The 25,917-nt window shown below is 37.2% G+C and overlaps 1 protein-coding gene across 1 annotated transcript; it reads left to right on the top strand.

Annotated features, from left to right (window-relative positions):
* Positions 1–25,917, top strand: si:ch211-156j16.1 (uncharacterized protein LOC564557 homolog). Its single transcript, XM_033969286.2, has 5 exons — positions 1–373; positions 17,692–17,888; positions 18,993–19,269; positions 19,978–20,086; positions 23,500–25,917. Exons 1-5 carry the CDS (start codon positions 310–312, stop codon positions 23,504–23,506), a joined length of 654 nt encoding a protein of 217 aa, XP_033825177.1. The 5' UTR covers positions 1–309; the 3' UTR covers positions 23,507–25,917.

Raw genomic sequence — 25,917 nt, 5'->3', positions numbered from 1 at the left:
CCCTCCTCCCCTCCACACAACCTGCCTGTTGCTTCCCATCCCACCAGAGCCCAACCAAACCCTCCTTCACTCCCCTCGCTCTCACTTCAGCTGTGCCTCTACCAGCGCTTGTCCAATTCCTCCACAACCCCTGCAAAACTTCCTATCTCCTTTTTTCTTATTTTAACTAACTTTTTTTTTTAATTTTTAGAAGATTTCATTTCACCCCAGGGACATCACCATCACTGCCATCAAAGTTCTTCAGCCAAAAACAGGACCTCCTAAATATTTCTTTTATTGTCGGAGAAAGAGAAGAAATTTGAGGACAGGATGAAGTTTCAGCTGCTGCTCTTCTTGGCTCTGGCCGGCCCGTTCTACGCAGTAACATTTGCAAGTGAGTAGTTCATTTATCATGCTGTCAGTGCTGGCCTCGGTACACTGTGTCCACTACAGTCTGCGATACCTCCATGTGCCCACCAGATCATACACGCCCTTTGTCTATCCCCCTTCCTGTCCTGCTCAACTCAATCCTAAGATAGAAAGTTCTTAATACTGCTTTATTATTAATACAGCATTTAAAGGGTTAAATATATGTTGAAGAGTTTAACCAGATAATTTGATATGTGTGAGGAAAAGTGTGCTTTTTTGGTAGCTTTTTTACTTGCATTTTTTATTTTTTTTTCCTTCGAGGAGTATAATATGAATGTACAAGTCTGAATTTAAGATGCTAATTTGTTAAATACGTTTGTTCTGGCTCAATGCCAAAATTTCATTATCTAAACGTACTTATGTTAAGCTTAACTTGTTTATTATAAGCTATTAGGCTGCAAATGTGGTTAATAGGTTTAATTAGCCTCAAAGTAGTGAACAGTGGGTGATGGCAAATATGATTTCATTCATTACATTTTGCTGTAAAGTTTTCATTTAAGCATTGACTAAATAGTGACTAGTCCAAGATTTCATTGCATTACGCTGTGAATTTAGTAAAAAAAGAGTTTGAATTTCCAAACTTTGCTGCCTCATATCTTGAAATTCAGTTCAGGTCTATGTAACGCTCTGGGCTCCCTTTTTGGCAAGCCACAGGTCATCAAATGTTTTATAAAGACCCAGTAGTTACTTGCAAAATAGTGAGCGCAGAGCCGCAGTAAATCTCACTGACCTTCTCGTTTAAACTGATGTAAGTAACCGAGCACTATTTGGCAAAGCACCGGTAACCACCAACATGATTCTATTAATATATTTAACTCACATTATCTAAATAGGAAACAAGTTGTTAATCTCATTTTGCGAAGTGAATCAACTTTAAAATGCATTACTTCGAAATGGTCACAATTTTGGTACAGGTTAGATTACATTAACAGCAGTAGAGATGACCAAAATTACATTGTTGTCATTAATTACTCTTATTGGCTAAAATGTATAGTTTATATCTTAGCACGGAATTAATTCTAAACTATTATCATTTATTTATTTAATATAAGTTTACAAGTACTCTGGCTTTCAGTTTTGATATGTAGACACGCCCTTAGCCCTTAACACTTAGACTTTTACATTGAAGTTTGTGAAGTTTTTTTTTTTTTTTTCCATATACTACAACTCATTATATTTACATTTTTTATTTTTAGATTATTAGTATTTTTATTTATTTATTTATTTATTTATTTATTTATTTATTTATTTATTTATTTATTTATTTATTTATTTATTTATTTATTTATTTATTTATTTATTTATTCATTTATTTATGTATTTATTCATTTATTTATTTATGTATGTATTTATGTATGTATGTATGTATTTATTTATTATCTATTTATTTTATTCACATTTCCAGATTAAACTTGTATACTCTCCCCTTTAACAATTCACAGAGCAGTTTTTCTTTCGAACCTGTTAACTCCACTACTAAAGTCTCCCCATAGATCCACTTGATTATTTTAGCAGACATTTCCTCTATCATCTCATTTCCACACTGTTATTGTTCCAAGTCTGTCTGCACCAGGCCTAGCTAAACTTTGGTGATTCTCAGCACGAGCTAGCGAGCGAGCGAGCGAGCGGTCCAATGTGATGTAATACGGCACAACTCCACAACTGCAGCCGCGGATTCTTGGCACAGGACAAAAGAGCAGTGCGGAATATCCTTTTGGAACGAGCCCAAAGATCGTAGCACAAGAAAGGAGTGAGAGAGAGAGAGAGAAAGAGGCAGAGAGGGGGAAGAGATAGAAAGAGACAGAGAGAGCGCGACAGACAGATGGAGAGAGGAGGAAGAGAAAGAGAGAGACACAGAGAGAGAGACTAAACTACCAAAACCACAATACTGTATTTCAGAAGTTGAAGTTGTTGTCTCAGGTTACTCTCCATGTAAATAATTGGATTTTGTCTTGGCTTTCTCCGTCTGTTTACAATTTTTCTGCAATCTGTTCACTCCTTCCTTCCTGGCACTATTGTGGTCATGACACTACTTCTATTGTGCAAACCTTACATCCTAGCAACAACAAAGCAACCCAACTGTTAATTCATTTTTCTTCTTTTTTTTTTTTTTTGTGATCAAATTTTTTATTGTTTACATAATAACAGCAAAAACACAACCCCTATACATTACTATACTTATATTTACATATACACTTACACACACACACATATATATATATATATATATATATATATATATATTACATACACATATACATACATACATACACACAGACTTGATTATTTAAGATTATTTAAGATTATCCAGCTCCAAGGCAAATAATTTTTCTTCTTTTTAAAAACTTTTTATCTAGTGAACTATAGATTCTTTTAAAGGGGACATTTATCTGCACTTTTTATGCACTTTTAACCATTTTGTAACGGTGTTCCTTCATCATCAACTCAACTCAATCAAAGTTGTTTTTAGATTGAGTCATGCATGTTTGAGTAATCCTGTATTGTCTTGCATCCGAGGCTTGAGTGCCCAGAAAGTTTCTATTTTCACCTAGCCCCTATCTCCGCCCTCTGAAATAATTCACTGAAAATTTGTAGTCATTTCAGAACAATAACGCATCAATGAAAATCTGCTCCTTGCTATAATTACTTTGAATCACAGCAAGGAGCTCCAATCTTGAACAGAAAGTCAATAGAACTGTTCCTGTTACTGGTTTACAATGAACAAAATGTAAAATTACAATCTACATGTCTTATGGTTTAAAACAACATACCTGCCTTATATTTACATCTATTATTAAATGCTGACAAGCGATATAAAACCAATATGTTATTGTGTTATACATTGGTATTTTTTTAGCTTAGTTAGTTTGAGTTGGGATTTCCTTTAGCCTATCCCTTTCAGGGTTGTCAGAAGTATCGAAAATCAGATAATAATTGATACTAAAACTAGTATCAAAACTAGATACTCATTTGAACAGGTATCGATACTAAAAAAGTCACATCATCAGGACAGAAATAAAACTTTCCTGAATACCTTTAGAATGATCTTGAGTTGTATCAGATCAATAAGATACTATTACTAAATGTTGAAAATCACATTCTATTGTCTAAAGAAAATATTAGTATTAGTAAGAGTATTTTTTATTAACATTGTGGTATCAGAATCGGTAATAAGTACTGAGTCTATTCCTTAGTATTGAAACTGAGTGTATGAACTAGCAAATCAAGAAGTTCAGTTACCATCATTTCCATTTCTTTTTGTCCACATCCCATTACCACATTGCATTCCATTATTATCATCTTCTTTAATCCCATGCCCTAAAATACATAGTTTTCCATAGACTGTAGTGGTCAGCTCAGAGAGCAGGGGGGGCATGGTCATGTTCACTTCTTCTTGTCTGGGCTACTGTACTCTGCTGTATTCTGCATTAAGTTTAATAATAACCAGACCGTCTATTTTTAAGTGTCTCTTTCAGAGGCGCCCACCAACCCTCTCCAAGTCCACCCTCTGCCCGCCACATGTGTCAGAAGATCAGGCTCCTCCCCCTTGGCATTTACCCATGTTTGGTGGGATATTAAAACCCTTAACCCCCTCTCTCTCACTCCTCTCTCCTCTCTCTTTTTCTCTAAGTGTATGGGAAGAGAGGAGCGAAAAGGGGCAGGGACTATTTTTAAACGACAACCTTTACACATTAGACATGCATGCTCCATTAGCGTGGAGACGTTAACATGTGACACTTGGGCTAAACATTTGATTAGCGTTAGTGTGGTGTGGACTTAGCATGTGCTTAGCGGCCTTTGTGCTCTATCTACTCTATGCATATGTATCTCTAGAGATTTAGGGGCATTTCCGTTACAAACTCTTCCACATCCGTTCCCATATGCTTTGATTTTTCTGTCCATTTTTAGATAGTTTAGACTAAACTATGACTAAATCATCCCTCAACAGGGACTAAACCAGAGCTAAATTTGGACTAAAGACTAAACAGGGACGAATCCAGGACTAAACCAGTACCAGGGAAATCTAGAAAGCATTACGAAATTATCCTTATTGGTTTTAATCAGATGCCCTTCCTGATGGATCCATTTGCATTTATTCCTGCTTGGGGCTGACACAATCTTGGTACTCATGACCAAGATAAATTTGTTTACAGTTATGAAAACTTTTTAAAATGTACTGTTTAAAAATCAGGACAAGTTTGTGGTGCCACTGGATAAATATAGTGAAGATAATGAATCTTGTCATAACCCATAGAATTCTTCAACATTTGTGAGTTTTTTTCCCCCCATTGACATATTACATACAACTGTAGGCAAGACAAGGCAGGTTTATTTATATAGCTCAAAACACAAGTGATTTACAGAACAAGAAATACATTAAAATCATAATACAACCAAATCAAATCATAAATAATCATCATCAGTCATATGCACAGCTAAAAAGAAGCGTTTTGAGGCTAGATTTAAACATTGTCAAAGTAGAGGCCTGTCTACTTTAAAACTTATACCCAACAAATACCCTATCCCAGTTTGCATAAAAGAATGAAAAAATAGCCTAAAGTTTGTGTCAGTGGAGTGGGTGACAACAGTGGAGGACATCTGGCTTATAAACCTCTGTTGAATTAGTATCTTTCATGACTTTTGATTGGTTAGTGAGTTGTCTACGCACCCAAACCTGTCGAGTCCCGAGCCCGCCCACACTGTATTCCTATTGGCTGAACTTTTTCAAACGTCAACTAATTAAGTTCAGGATTTCGCTGGAGACTTTGTGAGCTCATAAAACGCAGAAAGACGATCTGTTACAGGAGCTGAGAGAATTATTGTGGTATTAGGTAACCTTTAAGGCCGATAGACTCTTTGCTGTTTTTTAATAGCAACCCTTAAATACAACATGGAAAGTTTAAAAAGTGGCAAATTCAACTTCATTTCTTGATACCACATACAAGCTATATTCAAGATTAATACATGGTGATATGCTAGAGTCCTGATTTTATTGTGGTATTGATGGATTAGCTCATTTAGACCTGGTTTTAACACATTATCTTAGGTTTAGATTGGGTTTAGTCCTGGTTTACCTGGTTCAGCTTGGTATTCTGCTTTAGTGAGTTAGTTTATTTCTAGTTTAGTCCTGGTTTAGTCCTGGTCAGGTGTTGGTTTAGTCCTTTTTTTTTGGTCTAAGTCTTGATTTAGATCAAGTTTAGCCCTGGTTTAGTTCATATTTGGTCATAGTTTAGTCCAGGTTTATTTCTCTTTACAATTACTTGGCCCTGCTTAGTTAAGTCAAAGTTTAGTCTACCCCCAATTCAACTGATTTAACCTTTGATGAGTTCTGTTTAAGACCTGATTAAAGCCAATATTTTTTAAGATGGTTCTAGCAAATTTTGTTGACCTAATAGATTTTTTCATAGTTTTTTGTCCCAGTGAAACAGCTTGGATTTTTTGTATTCATTAACTAAAACCAGTCTGGAACAAAACAAAAAAAAGACTTACTTGACTAAATCTTGACAAAAATACAAAAACAACACTACCACAGTGTTCCTGTTGCTATAGTTAAGTATACTTAGGTTGCGTCTCCTCTCTAACTTCACAAAGCCCATGTGTCTTGTAAAGCGGCCGTTTTCCTCCTGTTCCCCATTTGCAGTCTGTATAATGAGGTCTGTCTGCGTCCCTGGGCCTATAATACCTCCATCACTCCTGCTCGCTGTGAGGAGAGAGTTCAGTGCTCTGCCTCTGCTTCCCGTCCCGCAGAGGAAAGTTGTTCTAATGCTCCAAATATGAGACACATGCTGCAGAAATGCTGGGTCATCGCTAAAGTTTCCGTCAGCAAAAGGAATACAAGTCAGTTTAAGGATGTTTTAAAGCAGGCGTCTGACTGGAGCTGGTATGGGGTTTTCACAATGTCTTCACAAACTTTTTAGACTACTATTTTGAATGCTTTCTTAATAAATTTGTGTCGTCACGATACTAAAATTTCAAACCAGTTCTGATGCTAATGAGCAGACTGATTCATAAAGTTAGTTATCTGTTAATGGCAGAAAAAGATTAAGGTAAACCATCTGCTGCTCTTCACGATCAGATCACGATTAGAATTTTTATCACCATATCGCCCAGACCAACTTCATTATATATTAAAGCATCCATCTAAATTGCATACTGTGTTAGCTTGAACATGTTTAAGCCTTGTGGACCAGATATTAACAGTTCTCCCTATGCAAACTGTGCTGGATCCAAGCCTTTCTTGGACAAACCTATTGTAGTTGTATTTGTCATTTTGATGTGATCTGATGTTTTAACCATATTTTAGAACATCAATAATGAGGTGAAAGTATTGGTTGGCCAATAGGGTATATCTCATGATTATAATAGAAATTAATAAGCTTTCTTTTGGGTCACCAATCTCAAATTCACACTAGCTTATTCATATACAAATGTATGAAGTGAAGTGAAGCCCAAGAACACATCAGAAACAATATGCTATGCTAGTAGCAGGAGTCGGCCTGTCAATTATTATTATTTTTGATGGCAAAAGTGGTTATTCTATTTGAGGAGTCCGAGGAATTCAGAATACACACTTCTTTAGTACTTTACAAAGGAGTGTGCCTGGTCACTGTTGAATCTTGCTGAGTTCAGATGGACATGACTGACAAAACAAATATGGCTGCTTATGAGGTAAAAAATATCACAGACGACTGAAAAACATCACAAATTTCTCTTCATTTCACATGCTTCACTGAAGAAAACAAGCCAACCAAGTCAGGAAAAGCTCAAAAAAAAAAAAAGATTTTGCATAGAGCTCCTGGCGTGAGATGCAATGGTGGGCGTGGGGACCAGACTGATATCCTTCGGTATAAAAAAATACAAAGAGATATCATTCTGGACTTGCCAGGCAGGCACAACACATATCTCATTATCCTCATAGCTCCACTTGACCATGACTTGCTTAAAGAATACTTAAAGAGGAGGGTATTTTACTTATATGGGGTATTAACTGCTAACACGGAGGCCTATTTAGATCACTATGTTATATTTGATTGGTTTGAAAATGCTATATTAGCTGAAAACAACATTTTGAGTCTCCCCTCCCTTTGCTCCACACTAAATCACTCCCAATTCAGAGTGGTACAGTTTTGTATCGGGATGACGTAAACTTGTGAGTATTTGACAAAATCTTACACCTACCAGTAAGAAGGGTTTGTACAGGGCCCAGGCGAAATTACTAGATTACTGAAACATGCATGGATGACATTTAAAATTTCTTCAGACATGTTTTTGATGAGGAGATAACATTATAACATGGCAGAAAGATTTTGCATAATACCCGCTCATTATTTACTATTTTAGTTTTAGGAAAATGAATGACACTATACATTGATTATTTTATTTTGCATACTTGAAGGTGTATTGCAATGGATCCTTGGCGTTAGTAAGTAAGTATGCTGAATCTAACCCTGTGTACAGATGTCTCCTGTCTGTAGCACCTATGTGCGGTGGAAAACTGAAAAGGCTGACTCAGGCCTTCTTACACAACTGGGAGTGCTCCAAAGTGTGGGAGCCGGAGGAGCACTGATTATAATGTGGTACTCCAGGTTAGGGGTGGCTTCGTCTCTTATCGCCTTGTTTGAAAAGAAACCATTTTAAAAGATACACTGTGTAGATTCGGGTTTACACTTTGTCCTGCCAGCGATGATTCATTACTTTTGAGGAATTTAATCAGGTCGCTGTTGTATAGGCAAAGATTGGAGGTCCTGTGCTTGTAATGTGTTCCTGTTTGGGCCAGGCCTGATGGAGTCCAGATGCCCTTCAGTCATGGAAGAGAGGTTAAAGGGCCCGTGTTATGTTCAACTGACTTCTTTGAGATTTTGATGTTGTAATGTTGTATCCTTCTCATAAAAAAGACACCTGGAGTTTTTGTGTTGTTTTCTTCACATAATTTTAGTCCATCTAAAACAGTTTAATAAAAACTCATAGAAGACAATTTTATATAATATGTCCAACTACCTCCATTTGATCATTTCTTTATCTTATTTAGCTTCACTCCAGCCCATGCGCCCCTTGCTGGTATAAGTTTTGATGGCTTCCATTGGTCCTCCCGAGACCATAATGCATGTTGACTAACAATAATAACACAGCAACACAGTGGCATAAGGATTAGCATTCTTGCCTCACTGCCAGCAGGTCTTAGGTTTGATTCCAGTGGGATAGTGGGTAGTGACACAAGCTCCCCTGAATATGTAAGCTCCCAGTGCTGCTATTGAAAGTTTAGCATTTATTTTACTTCATTAAAGCACAATGGTAGTTTACTTAAGATTTACAATTGTTTACATTGAAAATCACCTTTTTAGACAGACCAGCTCCTCCTGTGCCACAATGAACTATTGCCTACTTCTGGTGATGTTTATAACTAGTGTCTTTACACATAGTGCAGCTGAGTCATCCCTCTTTAGCTAATATCTCCTGTTCACTCCTCTAAATCTGTGTAAATTAAAAGTATTTAGACTCACGAGGTGCATGGTTGTACTCCCTACCCCACCACTGGCCTGGGCCCCCTGACAGTGGCTGATACAGATCATGATGGATGATGGTTCCTGGTTCTACTCCCGCCTGTCTATCCTTGGGCTCCTGTGTAGTTCTTTATGGAGTTTGTATTCAGACTGAAGGCACAGAACATTTAGTACTGATGCTGAAAGCGTAATAGTTATTTGGTAGATTTTTAGCTAGATACCCCTCCACTCAAAAAAAACAAATGTGTTTGAGTGGTAAATTGGATGAAATGTCTTTAATGGGAAATAACAACAGGACACACTTAAATGGTAAATGGTGACATTTTTTATAGCGCTTTTCCACCTTCAAGGAGCTCAAAGCACCTCAAGGACACACACTCATACACAGTGTACACAGACACTGGGGGCGAGGTGGGTTAAGTGTTTTACCCAAGGACACAACAACAACATTCATCTGTGGGAGGTAGAGTCACATCGCCAATCTCTGGGTCAGTGAATCTTTCCTCTCAACCAATGATGTTTATGTTGAGAGCAGGATTGGAACGCCAAGTTTAAATTATGCTAAAAACAATAGCTGCCAGCATCACAGTTGGCTAGCTGGAGGTGTACTGACTTAAAACACAGTGGAGCACCTCCTGGATTACCACCTGATGACATCATGGAGTGAAACAGAGCAAGCCTAGAGACAGAGACAGTCTAAATAATATTTGCTTGCTCCAAGATGTGTGATTGAAACAAAACACTTTTTTTTCATGAGGGGAAAAAAAAAAACATTTACTTACAAGCTCAGTGAAGTCAGTTTGGTAGAATACAGTCCTTGAATTCAAGTAGGCCACCTCTGTGTTTTTGGGTATTTCCACTGTTATTACCACTGTGTACCCAGCTGTCTCCAAACCAGAAGGAGGGAGTATGAGGGATAGCTCAGCACCTCTGACTCAGAAACAACACTTAAAAGGAGACTTTGTGCCTCAAAACGTTTACGTAACTGCATTTTCGCTGGTGCGTCAGGTCAATTTAGCCACAATTACATCAGCGCGACCACATGCACGCTCCCAAATCCGCAGTCTCTCTCATCGACTGGCTATGCCCTTAGAAGTGTATTCGGGCTACTGCTGCTAACTTCATACGTCACAAAATTATTTCAGATTCAATTTGTTCAGATTAAAACCACTCCTAAAACCACTGAGAACAGGGTGGAGAACTGTACCTTTTCTAAAATTGTTGATAATAATAATAATAATCTGATAGAATGATAAATTGTGAATGGTTCGTTGTACGCCCCAAGTTTGTTTACGAGATCTACATTAGCTTACATAAACATATTTACTTGGGTATATTTGTCCTGCTAGCTTAATGCTACAGAGGCACGTTTCAGCTCTCCTCGCTGGTCATTGGGGAGTAATTTCATATTGAGAGTTTGGTTTCTCATGCTAAGGTTCATGCTCTTCTTGGAGGCCCAGCATGTTTCTTGACGGCATCAAAACGTAACAGGAAACTGAAGCTGAAATGTTAGCTTTCACTGGCTCCCTGGGTGGTTTAGCTCAGGTGATGGACATCTAAGAATAGAGTGGATAGTGTACCAGAAGATGCAAGTTTAAAGGCCCTATATAATGCTATGATTTTTGAGTTTTGCTGTTATAATGTACTTTTGCCCAGGAGAATGTATCTTGTGTTTTATTTAATTTGCACATATTCATCTAATTCTGCATATATAGGCTGTAGTGTTGTCAAAAGTATCAAAAATCAGATACTAATCATTACTACCGAAACTAGATGCTCATTTGAACAAGTATCAGTCACATTCACAGCACAGAAATGAACCTTTCCTCAATATCTTTAGAATGATCTTGAGCTGTATCAGAACAAGTATAAGACACAGAGTATACGCCCATGGACCACTAAGATAAAAATCTATTGTCTAAAGAAAGAGCATCGGAATTGATGCTAAATATCAGGTCTATTCCATAGTTTGATATTATTGTGACTACACTTCCTCTTGATCCCGCTGTGTGATGTCATCCAATGGTAATCTAGGAACTCAAACTGCACTCAAACTGCCTTCATTGTGCAGCTAAATAACTCCAGCGCTATCAGGTAGTGTTTTTAGCCTAATTTTAACGACTTCACTCATTATTGCAATAGCAAGTAGCATCCTTGCACCCTCGGCTACCTACAGGACACCTAAAAATCAGAGGTTGTGTTAACTTGTTCTCCAAATATATTACTTTAACATAAGATTAAGGTGTTCAAACGTCATTTAAAACACCTGTGAAATCCATAATATAGGAACTTTAATTAGACTCAAGCAAGTGTTATTGTTGAGTCCCAGTGTGGTTACATAAAAGTGTTTTGCTTTTTTAATGTTACGTAAGTCAGCTATTTATCATTCTATAGGAGGACTTGGACAATAGAGTACATGTGGCCCAGCTGTCTCTCTCTCTCTCCCCTCCTGTAAAGAATGATATATGAAAACTCTGCACACATCTTGGTTGGTTGCGTAAATTCCACAAAAGTTTAATATTTGATTTATGTATTTGATGAAAACTTCTTGAGCTATGTTCTCGTTTCATATACGTGAGATTCCTTAAAGTGCTCCAGTTTCCTCTATCAACTTTGAACAGGCACAATTGGCTAATCCTCCACCTAGGTACTCTGACCAACATCCTGGCTCAAATTCTTTAACCCTACATGTTTGCTTTTTTACATTTTTTTTTAATTATAACTTACTTTTTATAATAGAATTGTGTTATGATAAGTATTGAGCAGTGGGTGGACATGGGGGGTAGGTGAAAACAGGAAGTTTATATGCACTCAAGCCCTGACATAATGTGATTACGCAAACATGCATATACATCCACCAAATTACAATTTTCAGTGAACGAATGACGGTTACGCTTGAAAGCTTGGAAAAGTTGATTTTACATAATAGGGTCCCTTTAATCTTCATCAACATGGGAAAAAATCCTGAAAAACACAACCAAGCCAATCATATGACCCCGATGTATTTGCTATCAGTCATTACATAACGTATTCCTCTTTAGTCTGCGTATAGCCACGTAGTTACATTACATCGGGGAGATAGGGTTAAATCAGTGGCAGGAAACTGGAGCCTGTGCTTTCTGGTGGAGTGGCAGATGCGTCACTTAGCACTGCTGTCAGCACACATGGGTCTGCACATGGGAGATAGGAGAGGAGCTAAGGCCGCCCCAAAGCCCCCCTCCTCCTCCTCCTCTGTAGCACAGCCCCCTCCTCTTGAATCAGAGTCTGCGACAGCGACACACTCCTGACGACTGCTTTTGTGTTTGATTTTATACGGTTAAAGGTCCAGTAGTCTATATATTTTTATTGCCATTTTATAACTTAGTTTTCTTATCATAATATCACTATAGATTTGTGTTCTGTGTCATTCATACATTTCTGAGTAATCTGCATATTTAAGGCTTTTCCATTTTGTGACGTCATCCAGAGGTATTCCAGGAAATGCTGCTTTTTAATTTTATAGTCCATACTCCTTAATAATAATAATAAGTTTTCACTAAGATTGTTTCGACTATGACTCTAATATAGTTTTAGCCTCAGTTGAGCTGCTTCAATTTAACTTAACATTCCATATATTATACATATACATTATTTATTAAAAAATGTGACATATTTATCAAGACTATGATGTTTATCATAAATTGAGCACCTGAAACAGAACCCAGAACCTCCTTGCTGTGAGGTATTACTTAACTCACTTTGCCATCACAGCATGGCTATTGACAACATAGAGCCAGCAGATACATAGTGAAGGCAAATTGACTTTTTATATATTATATAATATATTGTAAAAACAGCTATTAGGTTCAAAATAAGACTGCTGTGTGCTGTCTGCATCTACTTCTGAAGCTTTTTATTGCCTGCAAACCAGGAAGTGCACTGTTAGCATGCTAATTGTTGTCAGTCTTGCAGTTATATACTTATTATGGTGAAGAATTACAATGCTAGAAATGCCTTGGGGAAGTTAAGACCTTTTCAAATAGTTTTTCTGTTTTCGTTTTTTTTCTCAGTTACATTTTATCTTGACCTTGATTCTGGAAAGTAACTATTTTTTTAACACTTCTCTACAACTTCCAGCCGCCTTGCTTCTCCAATCCTTCCCTTGGAGCATGCATCCGGAGGGAGCAGGGGTGCTCAGGAAGACTGGCAGGCCAGATTAAAGGATAGCAGAGGAAGTCCTGGTGGTCAGTGATGCTCTGATACACAGGGCACAGGAAACGCTACATGGACCTAATTGTGGGAGCTATAACATAACATAATGAAGCAATTGTTAGGGCCACTTTAAGGCTGATTACACAGAGGTCACAAGCACTGGTTGATTATGGCTGGTCTAAAAATTGTCCTTATGTGGAAGAGCTGGGGCGGGAATTAACATAATTGTACTGTAAGGAATGCTAACTTATCTGAAATGTATATTTTGGAGTGTTTTATGAAGTAATTATAGTTTTGCTAGTAGTTTTCATAGTATGTTTTATTCTAATTCTGGAAGTAGTAGCTGTAAAAGTGTTAGAGTACTGGCTGATATGGCTTGAGTATTATTTAGATAATAGTAACAATTAATAATAGTAGTAATACTAGCAGTAGCGGTAGTAGTGTTAGTAGTAATAGTGCAAGAAGTGGGCATAGGTAAAGCTAATAATACTATGAAATTTAAATTATTTTTTATTTAATAGTAGTGGTAGTAATATGAATAGTAGTAGGAATAGTACCAGCTTAATTAGAAGGAGTATAATTGTAGTGGTAGTGGTAGTACCAATACCATTAGAATCTGTGCAGTGTAGGAGAAGTTGGAGTGGTTAGTAGTAGTGATAGTAGTGGTGGTAGTAGTGGTAGTAGTGGTAGTTGTTGTTACTTGTCAAGTATAAGTAAAATAATATTCTGAATTACCGATTACTTCTTACTTTTGTGTGTTGTGCTCACCACTTTGCCAGTGTACAACAGTGGCTTAGTCATTCACAACTATCTTTATCTCACTATTATTGTCTGTCTGAACAATTCACTAAATGTAGAAGGCATGATGTCACTTCCTCATTTAGTTCCATTTGTTCTCACTTGGAAAGGGGGAGGTACACAGAGGGAAAGAGAGAGAAAGAAAGAAAGGAGGGACTTTGGTGCAAGGACGGTTTTTAGTTTTCTCTGTGGTTAGGAGGATATTGGATGAAGAGAGGAGGAATTATTGGGGAAAATGATTAGTTTCAAACCCAGTCCATGGCTTGATGACAGACAGAGTAAAGGCACGTCTTTAGACTTAAAATGGAGCCTCTATTTTACTAAATGAGCCTGGTGTTTAAGATAAGTGGTAAACCAGACCACTGATAATGACTGGACGAGCCAAATGTCCATGTCCCAATGTAGAATCCTGCACTGAGCCGTGTACTTGAAATAATGTGACTCACTCTCACTCTGTCTGTCTCGGCCTCATAATGTAGATCAATAACAGTAGTTAGAAAAAAACTGACCTCTTTCCATAGAAATCTTGATCCATTGGCTGTAATATTCCACAGTATGGCATTAAGTGTGCCTAATTCTATGGAGAATATTCCAAAGTATGCTTGTAACTTTCTATTTAGGTGGTGATGTTTTTTTGTTTTAACTTTTTCAGTAATGTTGAGCTAAACAGCTTAATAATAGAAATGGGATCACATGACTTCCTGTTCAAAACAGCAGAACTAATAGGCCCTGCCTCTTCAAAGAGACATTTCTCAGCAAGCAGCACATGTTCATTTTTGCTTTTTTTTTTTTTTTTAAATATGGTTAGGCAACATTTGCAGACCTTATGTATGCGACTCAGTGTATGTAAGTACAGTGAAGTCGATGGAGATGGGAGTAAGTGAAACTTTTTGAGCCACGAGCCTCAAATGCAGGACAATACAGGACTACTCAAAATGCAACTTTGAGTAAGCTTATGATAAAGGAACATCATTATAACATGGTTAAAGCCACAGTACACACAACTTTTTGCCAAAAATAAATAAATACAAATATCAATATCAAATAAATGCTTTATAATTCTGGATGTTTTTATTGCACAAAAGATGCACTGTGAGCAGGAAATCTTGTTTCTTTGGCTATAATCTTCCACAGTATAGCATAAAACTTATCTTTCTCCATGCAGAATGTTCCAAAGTATGGTTTTAACTTTCTATGTAGAAGGTGATGTGCCTCCAGAAAATTACATACTGTACCTTGAAAAGCTCATTAAAAGCTGATATTTCACAACATGACAAAAACATTTATTTTAACCACCTCAACAACCATAACTACCATAATACGAGAATATTTACTTAGTTACTTCATATATTCATGTATTTATTTGTGTTAGCATGGGAGAGACTCCAGACTGTGAATGTGTCCTGTGACTGTCTGTCTGCACAGTGTCTATATTTGGGGGCCACTATAAAAATCTGTGGTCCATTCCTCTCATAGTTATCCAAACGTTTAGGGCCCATTTTACCAAGACATTTGTTCACATAATGCCTGTAACAGCCTTAAGAATGGCATCCAGTTACTTTTTTCTTTTCTTAACTGTCCGGCAGCAGACATCCTTTTCCTAGGATATTATTACAAAATCAACAGCAGCTCAGGCCTTTTGGTATTTCTCGCCCGCGTCATGAGGACCCCGCCCAACCAAAGTACTGCAGTAAAAATCCATTGAAGTACACAGAAGTACACATGTGCAAGACTATGGGAGCTCCCTTTACAACTGCGGACAGAGGAAGTGAGGCAGAGGATGTGGCATACCAGACTTCTTACACACACGGATGACGTGAATTCCTGATTTGAGGTGTTAGAACAATTAGACTAGATTTATTTAGTTACACCTTACACTTAGCGTTTGTTTTATCAACTCACATTATTCTTTTCTTGCTTAAGTGACAGTTAGACAGTGAACTGGAAGCTAAATAAGACTTGAAATGAGATAAAAAACAAAACCTAACTCCCATTGTTGCAAATTGTTGGTTGAGTGAGATAAAATTATGAAAATATGGTCAATATTGTAAGTTTCAAATTGTGTAAATAAATGATCACACACCATATCACAATTGTGACTAAACGGGGACCAAATCTAACCTGGACTAGACGAGAACTAAACCAGGACTGGAACAGGACCAATCCAAGGTCAAGTGTGGGGCTAGAGCGATGATGTCATAAAGTCACACAAATCTAGTCTAAATGTTTATCTTGTCACTCTGACCTTGTCCTCCCACCCTCACACTGGCACGATTATCTCTCACCAAGCGCCTACGATAAACACACACTTATTCACATAGGGAGCTATTATTCTACATCAGAGGTGTCCAAACTATGGCTCGAGGGCCAAATGTGGCCTTCAGACCAATTTTTTGTTGGTTGCCAGCCTTTGTGTTGAATTGGCCCAAATGACAAAAAGAAAAATTCTGTAATCATAACTTAAGTACCAAACATTTTGATGTGATACAGACCTGACAGAAATGATCCAAACCTTATTTAAAGTGTGAGGGCTCAGTCAAAAACTATGTTAAATGCAACATTTTGAATGATTCACTTCATTGTCTTGTCGTCTGTGGCCCTTTGCTCCATATAATTTTTTATAATCTATTACTCTATCTGGAAATCAAAGGGAATGGAAATTAAAGTAGTGGAAGTCACTGCTCCCTGTTGGTATTACTAATTGTAGTTGTAATATCAGTAGGAATGGCAAAGCAGTTTCATTTCTAATCTCTTTTCTTCAATTTTATTTTTGTGTTTAATTAATGTACTTAATTAATGTTGATAGATTCTTTATAAAGGGGACATATTATGCACATTTCACTTTTACCAGCGTAAAGCCATGTTCCCTCATCATTAGCTCACTCAGTGCTGTTTTTCAGTTGATTTATACATGTTTGAGTAAGAGTCATAGAAATAGTGTTGGTTGATCATTGTCCTTAGTTCAACCTGCGCTGTTAAACCAAGTTTTCTTGACTATGCAAACTTTGTGGTTTGAGATCAGCATGAGGCTCAGGGTACTTCAGGTTACTACATTTCCACGTTATTATCTTGTTGAAGAATGTTGAGAAAGTTATTAATGAAACTAAAACATGAGATAGCTCATTAGTGCCTCTACTGTTGCCTCTACTGTACTACCCTATGCATAAAAATAATTGGATTGTGAAAAGGCGACAAAGATTTTTCAGTCGTGAAAAACAGAACTAGTTTTAAATGTTCTGTAGTGGTCCAAAATTATTCTTCACTTTTCTTAAGCATTCCCAACATCCTAATTATTCACCATGAAGAGTTGATAAGCACTTTTCTCTACTGCCAGAGACCAGAGAGGCGTTTTGCTGTCACTATAATGCTAACAACAACTAGCATGCTAACAGTGCACTAGCCTTTACTACCCGGTTCGCAGATGTACCAAGAAGTTAGTTGCAGCACACAACAGTTTAATTTTGACCCTAAGAGCTGTTTTTTTACAATATGTGTACTGTGGTAGAACAATTTATACTTTATTACATGAAAAAGTCACTACAATCTGTCTAATAAATAAGTAAATGTTATGAAGACTTTCTGTACATTTTTGATTTTCTTAAACAGTTTCAAACATTTGCAAATTCCTCCAGCTAGATGCTTCTGACTAAGCTTCTGACTGATCTAGAAAAAAGTCCCCAGATGCTGCACTGCTTTTAACTCTTTACCCCAAAAGAAATACCACGGTTGATCAAAACAAGATGGTCGCACGAAAATGATCTACCAAAACTAAAATGTCTTTGTCGTCCTCTAGGTCCCACAGGGCTGCCTGAAGATGTCGTCCCAGTGACGGAGGCTGCTCCAGAGACCAGCCCCGTCGAGTCCGAACCAGTGGTCGCAGAAGAGGCTGTTCCAGAAGCCACTGAAGTCCCTGTCGCTGCAGCAGAAGAAGAACCAGCCGTAGTCACAGACCCTCCAGCCACCGAGCCCCCCGCTGCCGCAGCCGAGGAGGTACGAATGTCACAATTTCCACATCATGGTTTTAGGTTTTTCACGATTATTAAGACCATGACCAAAGAACAGTTAAATCCTTAAATAACATGTTTTTCTAATTATGGCTTGGTTTTGTGGGACAGCAAATGTGGTTGTTATTATTATTATTATTATTACTTTATTAGTGCAATTTAGACAAGTTTTGGCCCTTGTTTATATTATGGTTGCTAGGTAACAGTCTGTCACATCTACTGCCCATGTCCAACCAGGAAGAATTTATATTATAAACTTAATAATTTTAATAAAACTAAAAATGGAAAAACTAGGGGAAAAAATAGGCAAGATTTTTTTTGTAAAATTTTAATTATGATGATGTTCTCTATGTTTTAATGAAATGAGTAGTCTAACTTGTCACAGGCGCTTTCATTTTCTAACATGTTACTATTCTTTTAGTGTGTGACCAGTTTTATGAAATCAAAGTTAATGTGACATAAGCAGCCAGATAAAAAAAATATCTTTAGATGTATTTAATTTAATTAATAAATTTTTTTTAACTGTAGACTGAATTTAAAAATACTTGATTTTGCTTCTAAAACTGTCTCGATTATTTCTTGTGACCTCGCTAATCACGATTATCAGTTAAAGTGATATAACTTTTTTATGATTCTCAAATTTTGACTTAATTTGTTGGGATACTACCTGTTGTAAATATAAAGTATAGTTTTACATCAATCAAGAAGCAATTTGTGAAGAAAAGTTGAAAGATATTGATGACATCTATTCAAAAATGTGTTCAAAATTCAAAAGTTAGACACACTAGACACACTATTCATCTATTCACAAAATCTATACACAATTTACACATTTTAACTATATAAAAAAGATATATAAAAATCAAAATAAATAAATATAAATATAAAAATGGAGAAAGAAGGACACATTTTGCTAGGTAACAGTTAGGGATGTCATGATTTTGGTGTGATGTCATGATTTCCAACCAAGAAGTTATTTATTTATTTTTTTTTCAGAACCTTAAATATAATGGTCTTAACTGTGTTTTAGTAAAATGAGTAGTGTAACGTGTCATGCACATTAACCTAATAATCTTAATACCTCTACAAGGAGGTGGTGACCGCAGCCCCAGAGGAGGTTGCTACAGAAGCTTCTGAGGTTGAGGATGTAGCCGTGACAGAAGCTCCGGTGGTAGAAACCGAAGCCCCCGAGCCTGCCCCCACGGAAGCACTAGAAGAAGAAGAGGTGGTGCTGACCGAGGCACCAGCTGAGGAGACAGAGGTAGTGACCGAGCCCGCGGCGGTTCCGGACGTCCCAGTGGCCACAGAGGCTGCAGAGGTCGCACTGGAGACAGGAGGACAGGTGCTCGTGGAGGGGGGAGAAGACGGTGAGAGACAAAATAATGCAATACTGGCATGAAGGTTGTCACAGCATTGTATATTATGCTAATGCTATGCTTCAAGGTGCACTATGTAACTTTTCTGGCGAAGAGTCTGCAACCTGCTTGTTTCCATGGAGATGTAACTGCTCTGTCTGGGTTATTACTCTGTATGGCATTAAAAACATCTATAAGTTGGTGAACCCACTAGATCAAGTTACAGATCAGATCTGTGGACCTCACTCCCAACAAGAATCCATGTTTTAAAAGGTATTTGGAGGCAATAAAAATACTTATGTTTGAATAAATGCAAGATAAATATGTTTAATGCCATACAGTGGAACATTTAAGGCAAAGCATTATCATTTCCATGGACACAAGCAGCTAGCAAACTCAACACCAGAAATGTTGCACAGTGTATCTTTAAGCTATTTATGAAGACATTTTACCTTTAAAGCATGCCATACTTTTTGTGCCTTAAACTTAGACATTTTTTGTTTCATTATTATCTCCTAACCTGATGAAAAATATCACTCCCAAATTTAAAAGTGGTGGTTTTGAACGTTTATACACCATAACAGTTAATATTTTTAACATCTATAGTAACCATCTATCTGTTAGCATCATGTTGCCAATAGTTAATTATTCATTTCTCCAGTCATGTTCATGTCATTCTGCTAAATATTCATTGGCAAAAACCGTGTGTTTGTTTCCCAGAGGGCCTGAGCTCAGGGCAGGTGGCGGGCATTGTGATCGGGGCTCTGTTGGCTGTGATCATCGTTATTGCTGTGGTCATCGCAGTGGTCAGGAGGATGGGCAAATACTCGTGAGTTCACACCACAATATAATGCATTCATACAACAAAGTACATGTTCTTTTAAAATGGAAGTAGTAGTAGTACGATTGCTCCTGTTTGTTTGAACTGATAAATATGTATCTGTTTATGGAATATATAAGCTTTCCAAAACTGACAAAAACTGTGGTTACATAAAATAAAACCAAAAACTATACTGGAATAGCATCATATACCAACATTTTTACTACAATGATATAGTTTTGCATGACTGACGAGTCTACTTGATTTTGATTCTAAAGAATAAACCCAATACCAATCTTGATACTCAAATGATCATTTAAAATTTTATTATTATTTCATTTTATTATACCATGTGGTCTAACACTAGTCCTGATAAAACTCAAGACAAAACAGTTCAAGAAAGGTCAATTTTTCCAGTATTGATAATTGTTCAATTGAGTATCTAGTTTCGATACAAGTTTTATTACTGATTAGTATCTGATTTTCGATACTTTTGACAACCCTAGGTACTACAAAGGATGCTTGCTGTGTATCACTTAGCAAGACATCCCTGTATTTGCTGTTGTAATTGAGATATGCATTGAAGTGCCTGGAGCATGTTGAACTAATGCGCATGTGTTTTTTGTCACAGGGCTCCTCCTAAGGGCAAAAAACCCACCAAGTCTAAAAAAGACACCGTGATGGTTTCTGTAAATGTCATGTTTTGTTCACTTTTTAAGCTAATACCTTTAACGTATAATAACTGTACCACGTCCCCTGTCCCGTAATAGACTGACAACTACTGTGTTTTTCTCTGGTAAAAGTACATAGAGAGCTGTCCACTTATCTTAATGACCCTACTTCTGCCGACTTCATGTATTTTTATAGTTGTCAAATGGTTTTATCCCAGGGGCTTTTGGCAGTTGTTAACGTTAACTATAGGATCATCAGAAGTCATACTGCTAAAAATATATAGTGAGCAATGCAACAAAGTAACAATGCAAATGGATTACTGAGGTTGTCTTCTAACCTTAATATTGAGGATTTGACTATGACTGAGACACTTAACACATTTTGACTGTGTGTCCGAGAGGTCTCGCCTGTCCAATGTTCAAAATCAAAGCAATTATTCCCGTCGATACTTTGAAGTGACATCACGCTGGAGGGTTTTCTATGGCAGAACATTCAGCTGTCACCGTGGCGACCCAATGCGGATAGTAGCAAACACTGCCAAGCTGCGTTTAGGTGATTTTCAACCAAAAAAAGTGAGCATGAGCAACTTCTGACTGTAATGTACTTTGAGAGGGACAGCACACATCAGCTCACTTGTTGTAGTTCCAGCTAAATCAGGTTTATGTGGTCAGATTATGTCAATAAAGCGAAATAAAGCTCAGATTAAAGTATAACAGAGCTTCAGACAGAGCAGCGCCTCCAATTAGCTTCACCCCCCACAGGGAATGTTGATGACATCAGCTGCAAAGAAACAATACAATTAAAGGGCTAATTCATGCTAATTTTGGTAATCTTTAAAATCTTCCATTCATGTGTTCCCCTAAGCACTAATACAAGTAAAATAATCAGGCCTAACCATTAGAATGTACAACTAAGAATAGACTGTACCTTTATTTTTTAGCATAATTCAAAGGATATAACGTGTGTGCAATATAACTGTGTGTCTCTTGTGGGTCATATGTGGCTTTTCAAACTTGTCTCATTCTCTCATGTTCAGAGGCGTAAGATGGTGATAGTGGGCCCCCAGTGCAGGCTTTTATAATACAGGTATAAGGCAACGTAAAGGCAATATTATTATCTACACTACTCACCTAATATACATCTACCTACCTCACCGGTGTTTATCCTGCGTGCTGCACATGTTAGGACTCCAACTGAGATTATGGATCAGCTACAGCAGCTAGAGCATTAGGAACAATGGTGGCTCTGAAGGGACATTCTGCTTCCTGTAAAGTAGTATTATAGTGAAGAGCGAATATTTAGACCACGTTGTCAGTCCCAGTTCAATGTACGGGTTTGTTTCTCTTTTGTCAGTGTGTAATAACTAAAATACTACTTCAAAAGATGGCGAACCAGTAGTCTGTGAAGTTATACTGTAGTTCTGTTTTCACCATTTTAAGACAGTAAAAAGGTAGTTGTTTTTTTTTCCATATATATATACGTGCAATACCTTTTAAAGTGCCTATGACAGGTTAGACTACTCATTTCACTAAAACATAGTTAACATGATTATATTTAAGATTTGATCAAAAATCTTGCCTAGTTTTGTTTATTTTGTTTTTTAATAGTTTATAAATTGGTTGGACATGAACAGCACAGATATGCAGTGGTGGAATGGAACAAAGTAAATGTAGTAAAGTACTGTAAAAGTAAACTAAATGTTGTAATGTATCGTGCTAAGAAAAGGTACTTTATTTAAGTAAATTTTAAGATGGATACATTTTACTTCACTATATTTGAGAGTCGGTATCTGTACTTCCTACTCCATTACATTTTTGAACAAGACTGAAAAGTAAAAGTATTTTATACGTATTTTATGAGACCTGCTGAAAAGCCTGAGGGGTTTTTAACACGTTCATAGTTTGAGCAAACAAAAATATACAAATAAAAACAGGTAGGAAAAAAACTTCAGTTGTTTCTGTTAAACAAAACCCAGCGCAAATCGTGATGATTAAATTTGAAGCTTTATTAGATCTCAAAAACTTTTACTTTTTACTCTTTAAGTACATTTATAAACAGATACTTAAATACTTTTACTTAAGTAGTTTTTTTCATGTCCTACTTTTACTTGTACTTGAGTATTTTTTGTTCCAGTATCTGTACTTTTACTTAAGTAAGAGAAAGGCCACTGCAGATATGGCAAACATAGAGGTAATTCCATGTTTCATACTTAGCAACCATGATGTTAACAAAACCCAAAACTGATTAGATTATTAAAAATAATTGACAACATTTTGTTAAATAAAGGTTTAAACTGCCAGAAAAACATCTTCCTTGTGCGTAAATTGTCTCTGCATTTTGTATGGAATTTTCCGTTGGTGACATAGTTAGAGGTATTGCTTTTTAGGACTGACCACTACTTCCTGTATTTTTGTACTTTTCATCTCAACCTTCTCCCACAAACTGCCGCTTAACTGATGTAAAACTATGATAAATATTTACCACAACTACTCTCCAACCAAACCAAGTAATACCGCAATTAGATAAAACATGGAAACCTGTCATACGCACTTTAACTGATGAATAGGCCATGTATTTATGTTCAACTAATATAACCAACCTCCCTATTGTTTTATTTCAGAGAGAAGTCTTTCCTCAAACTAAAAAACCCACCCTAAATGGACAAATAAGCCGATATTTTTTCCCCTTGTAACCCAGTAATCACCAGCATATGAAATCATGATCTAACCACTTCTCTCTCTTTCCCACAGCCCTTGAAGAAAAAGCCAGCCAAGCAGCCCGAGCGCTCCAAGTTCTGGAAAGTCTGAAACTACTGAACTGTCACGTCAATAAAGATTACAAAAAGAAAAAAAAGAAAAAAAAAAACGAGACCGAACCAGGACTAAACCAGGACCTCTTCTGGACTAAAGCGAGACTAAACCAAGAATAAACCAGGACTAAATCAGGACTAAACCAGGACTAAACCAGGACGTAACTGATCTAATCTTGAACTGAACATACCATCGCATCAAAACTAAGAAGATTTCAGGACTACACTCATTGCCTACAGGGAGGAGGAGATGCGTATGTAATGTATGGAAGCCTGTAAGGGACAAAAGTGTGATCAAATCCTCCCCTCAGTCATATTTTTTCATACCCTAGAGCCGCTGTCCCATACCAAGATGGCGACAGCAAGTCAGTCGGAATTTCAGGACTTTCAAAAATACAGTGTCAAAAGGGAGTAGGACTTAAAACCTCTTTCCTTTATGTTTCTTGTGAATTTGTTGATAGTAGATTTATGGTAAACGGCAGGAATTTTTAAATTAGAGTTGTCCAGATAGCAGAATCAGTACTATGTGGTATTGATGTATTGTATCTGTTCTTTCTCCAAAACTTTCTAAAAAAAGTACAAGTTGTCAATGTATTTGTAATTATGTTGTGACTGTCTCTAAGCCTGGCCACGCCTTATCCACCGAGTTCCGAAGTGCCTTAAGTTTTCATTTTTATGTTTCATCATTATGCCTTCTTCAATGTTATTTTTTGTTTTTCTGCTTGGTAATGTTTTTTCGAAATGCAAACATAAGTAGTAATAGTGAGATTTTCTACCCCTACAAATCAAATTGAGGTCCAATGAAACCCAATGGTGGCTGGCCAGGCTGTCTCTCCTGAGCACTGTACGGAAAAAAAATACTGTATAAAGGTTCGGTAATATTATCAAGAGCCCAAACGAGTTGGTGTTTCTGATAGGGACGGTTAAAGCAACACTGCGTAGCTTAAATAGTGCTAACCTAATTAAATGACTTGTATAGGCTGTATACCACATTTCAACATAACCAAAGCACTTTACATCAACTTTTTTCCCTCCTTAGTCGGTCAATAATGAAACTACTTTTGCTGTCCTGGGGCGGACTGAAAGAAACATGGCTGCAAATCAGCGCCAACAGCCTTTTTGTAACCACCAATCACAGACATACGCATTCAAACAAGCCAGGTGAAGACTCACGCCCAAGGACTCAACTGAAGTTTGACGTAAGCGGGATTCAGACCACAAATCTTCCAGAAAATGGGAGTCTGCTTCACATACTGGAACCTTATTTGAATTTTTGAATAGAATACATCTCACAAAGTTTTATAAAAATATATAGGTTGCAAATTATTCAAATTAGAACATTTAAAACAACAAAATAAACTACACCCTATGTTTAGACCTGACCAACGTTTCCACTGTGCCGTGCCTTTGCTAATACCCTGTAAAGTTCCGCAGTGTTGCTTTAAGACATGTAGAAGGGCCATTGGGACATGTCTATTAGAAACACAACAAAGAAGTGCGAAGAAACCAAGAGCGTCTGTTCCAAATTCCACAGGATGTATAGACAATGCAGCTCGCAGTAATGACTTGCTCCCATGCAGCATCTACGCTATCAAAAAACGCAAAGCAAAAAAGGGAAAATGTACACGTTTCTGATGTTTTTTCTGTCGCCTGAAGCCCACACTGCTGAAGTTTAGCCGACTGTATGACGGGTGGCCCATGATGGCTTCACGATAAGGCGATTTTTAGAAGCTAGCCATTCTGCGTACGCTAACACTGAGATGCTAATACATATCTGTGAAATTTAGCAGAGGGGTTCGTGCCACTGTCAGAGGGGGGATTTTAACTTTTGAAGTGCGTTATAATAATGTGAGTGACTGTAATGTTTAACCCATTCCAAAAAAAAGAACATGGATTTATTATTTTGTTAATTTTGTTTTTGTTTTGCTAGCCTAAATGTGTTTCTTGTTAGCAGCTCACATAGAGAACACATTGTCTCCACATTGTAGCCCTGCCCTTTTTTTAAATTGACCCCAGGATTTCGAGTTGCACTTAATTCTTGTGCACAATAATGTTCTGTTTAGTTGAGTTGTTTTGAACAAAACGGTTGTACAAATACATATTGGCTTTTCTCGCTCGCTGCCTGTTCACACCTGTTCATACGTGCACTGAATGAGAGAGTAGTTGTAATACTTCAGACACTGCAAAAAAAAAACATTTGCGACGACAAGTTGTGTGCTGCCCCCTCCCCCTCGGCTTGGCTTCATTTTATCACTTCTATGTCTTTAATCTGTGCCATGGGAGTTGTTTGAAACTTTATTTAATTGCAGTGTTTTTTGTTGTTCATATTGTTTCAATAAAATACGGAAAATTACCAAAA

This window comes from Periophthalmus magnuspinnatus, chromosome 7 (assembly GCF_009829125.3).
Source record: "Periophthalmus magnuspinnatus isolate fPerMag1 chromosome 7, fPerMag1.2.pri, whole genome shotgun sequence".
In the NCBI taxonomy this organism is placed as follows: Eukaryota; Metazoa; Chordata; class Actinopteri; order Gobiiformes; family Gobiidae; genus Periophthalmus; species Periophthalmus magnuspinnatus.
This window is presented reverse-complemented; position numbering and strand designations above follow the sequence as displayed.

Bases quoted from the DNA above. Each gene is read 5' to 3' on its own strand.
- si:ch211-156j16.1 (XM_033969286.2), top strand. From the start codon at position 310: ATGAAGTTTCAGCTGCTGCTCTTCTTGGCTCTGGCCGGCCCGTTCTAC. The intron at 17,889-18,992 runs GTACGAATGTCA...TACCTCTACAAG, and splicing joins CCGCTGCCGCAGCCGAGGAG to GAGGTGGTGACCGCAGCCCC. The intron at 19,270-19,977 runs GTGAGAGACAAA...TTTGTTTCCCAG, and splicing joins CGTGGAGGGGGGAGAAGACG to AGGGCCTGAGCTCAGGGCAG.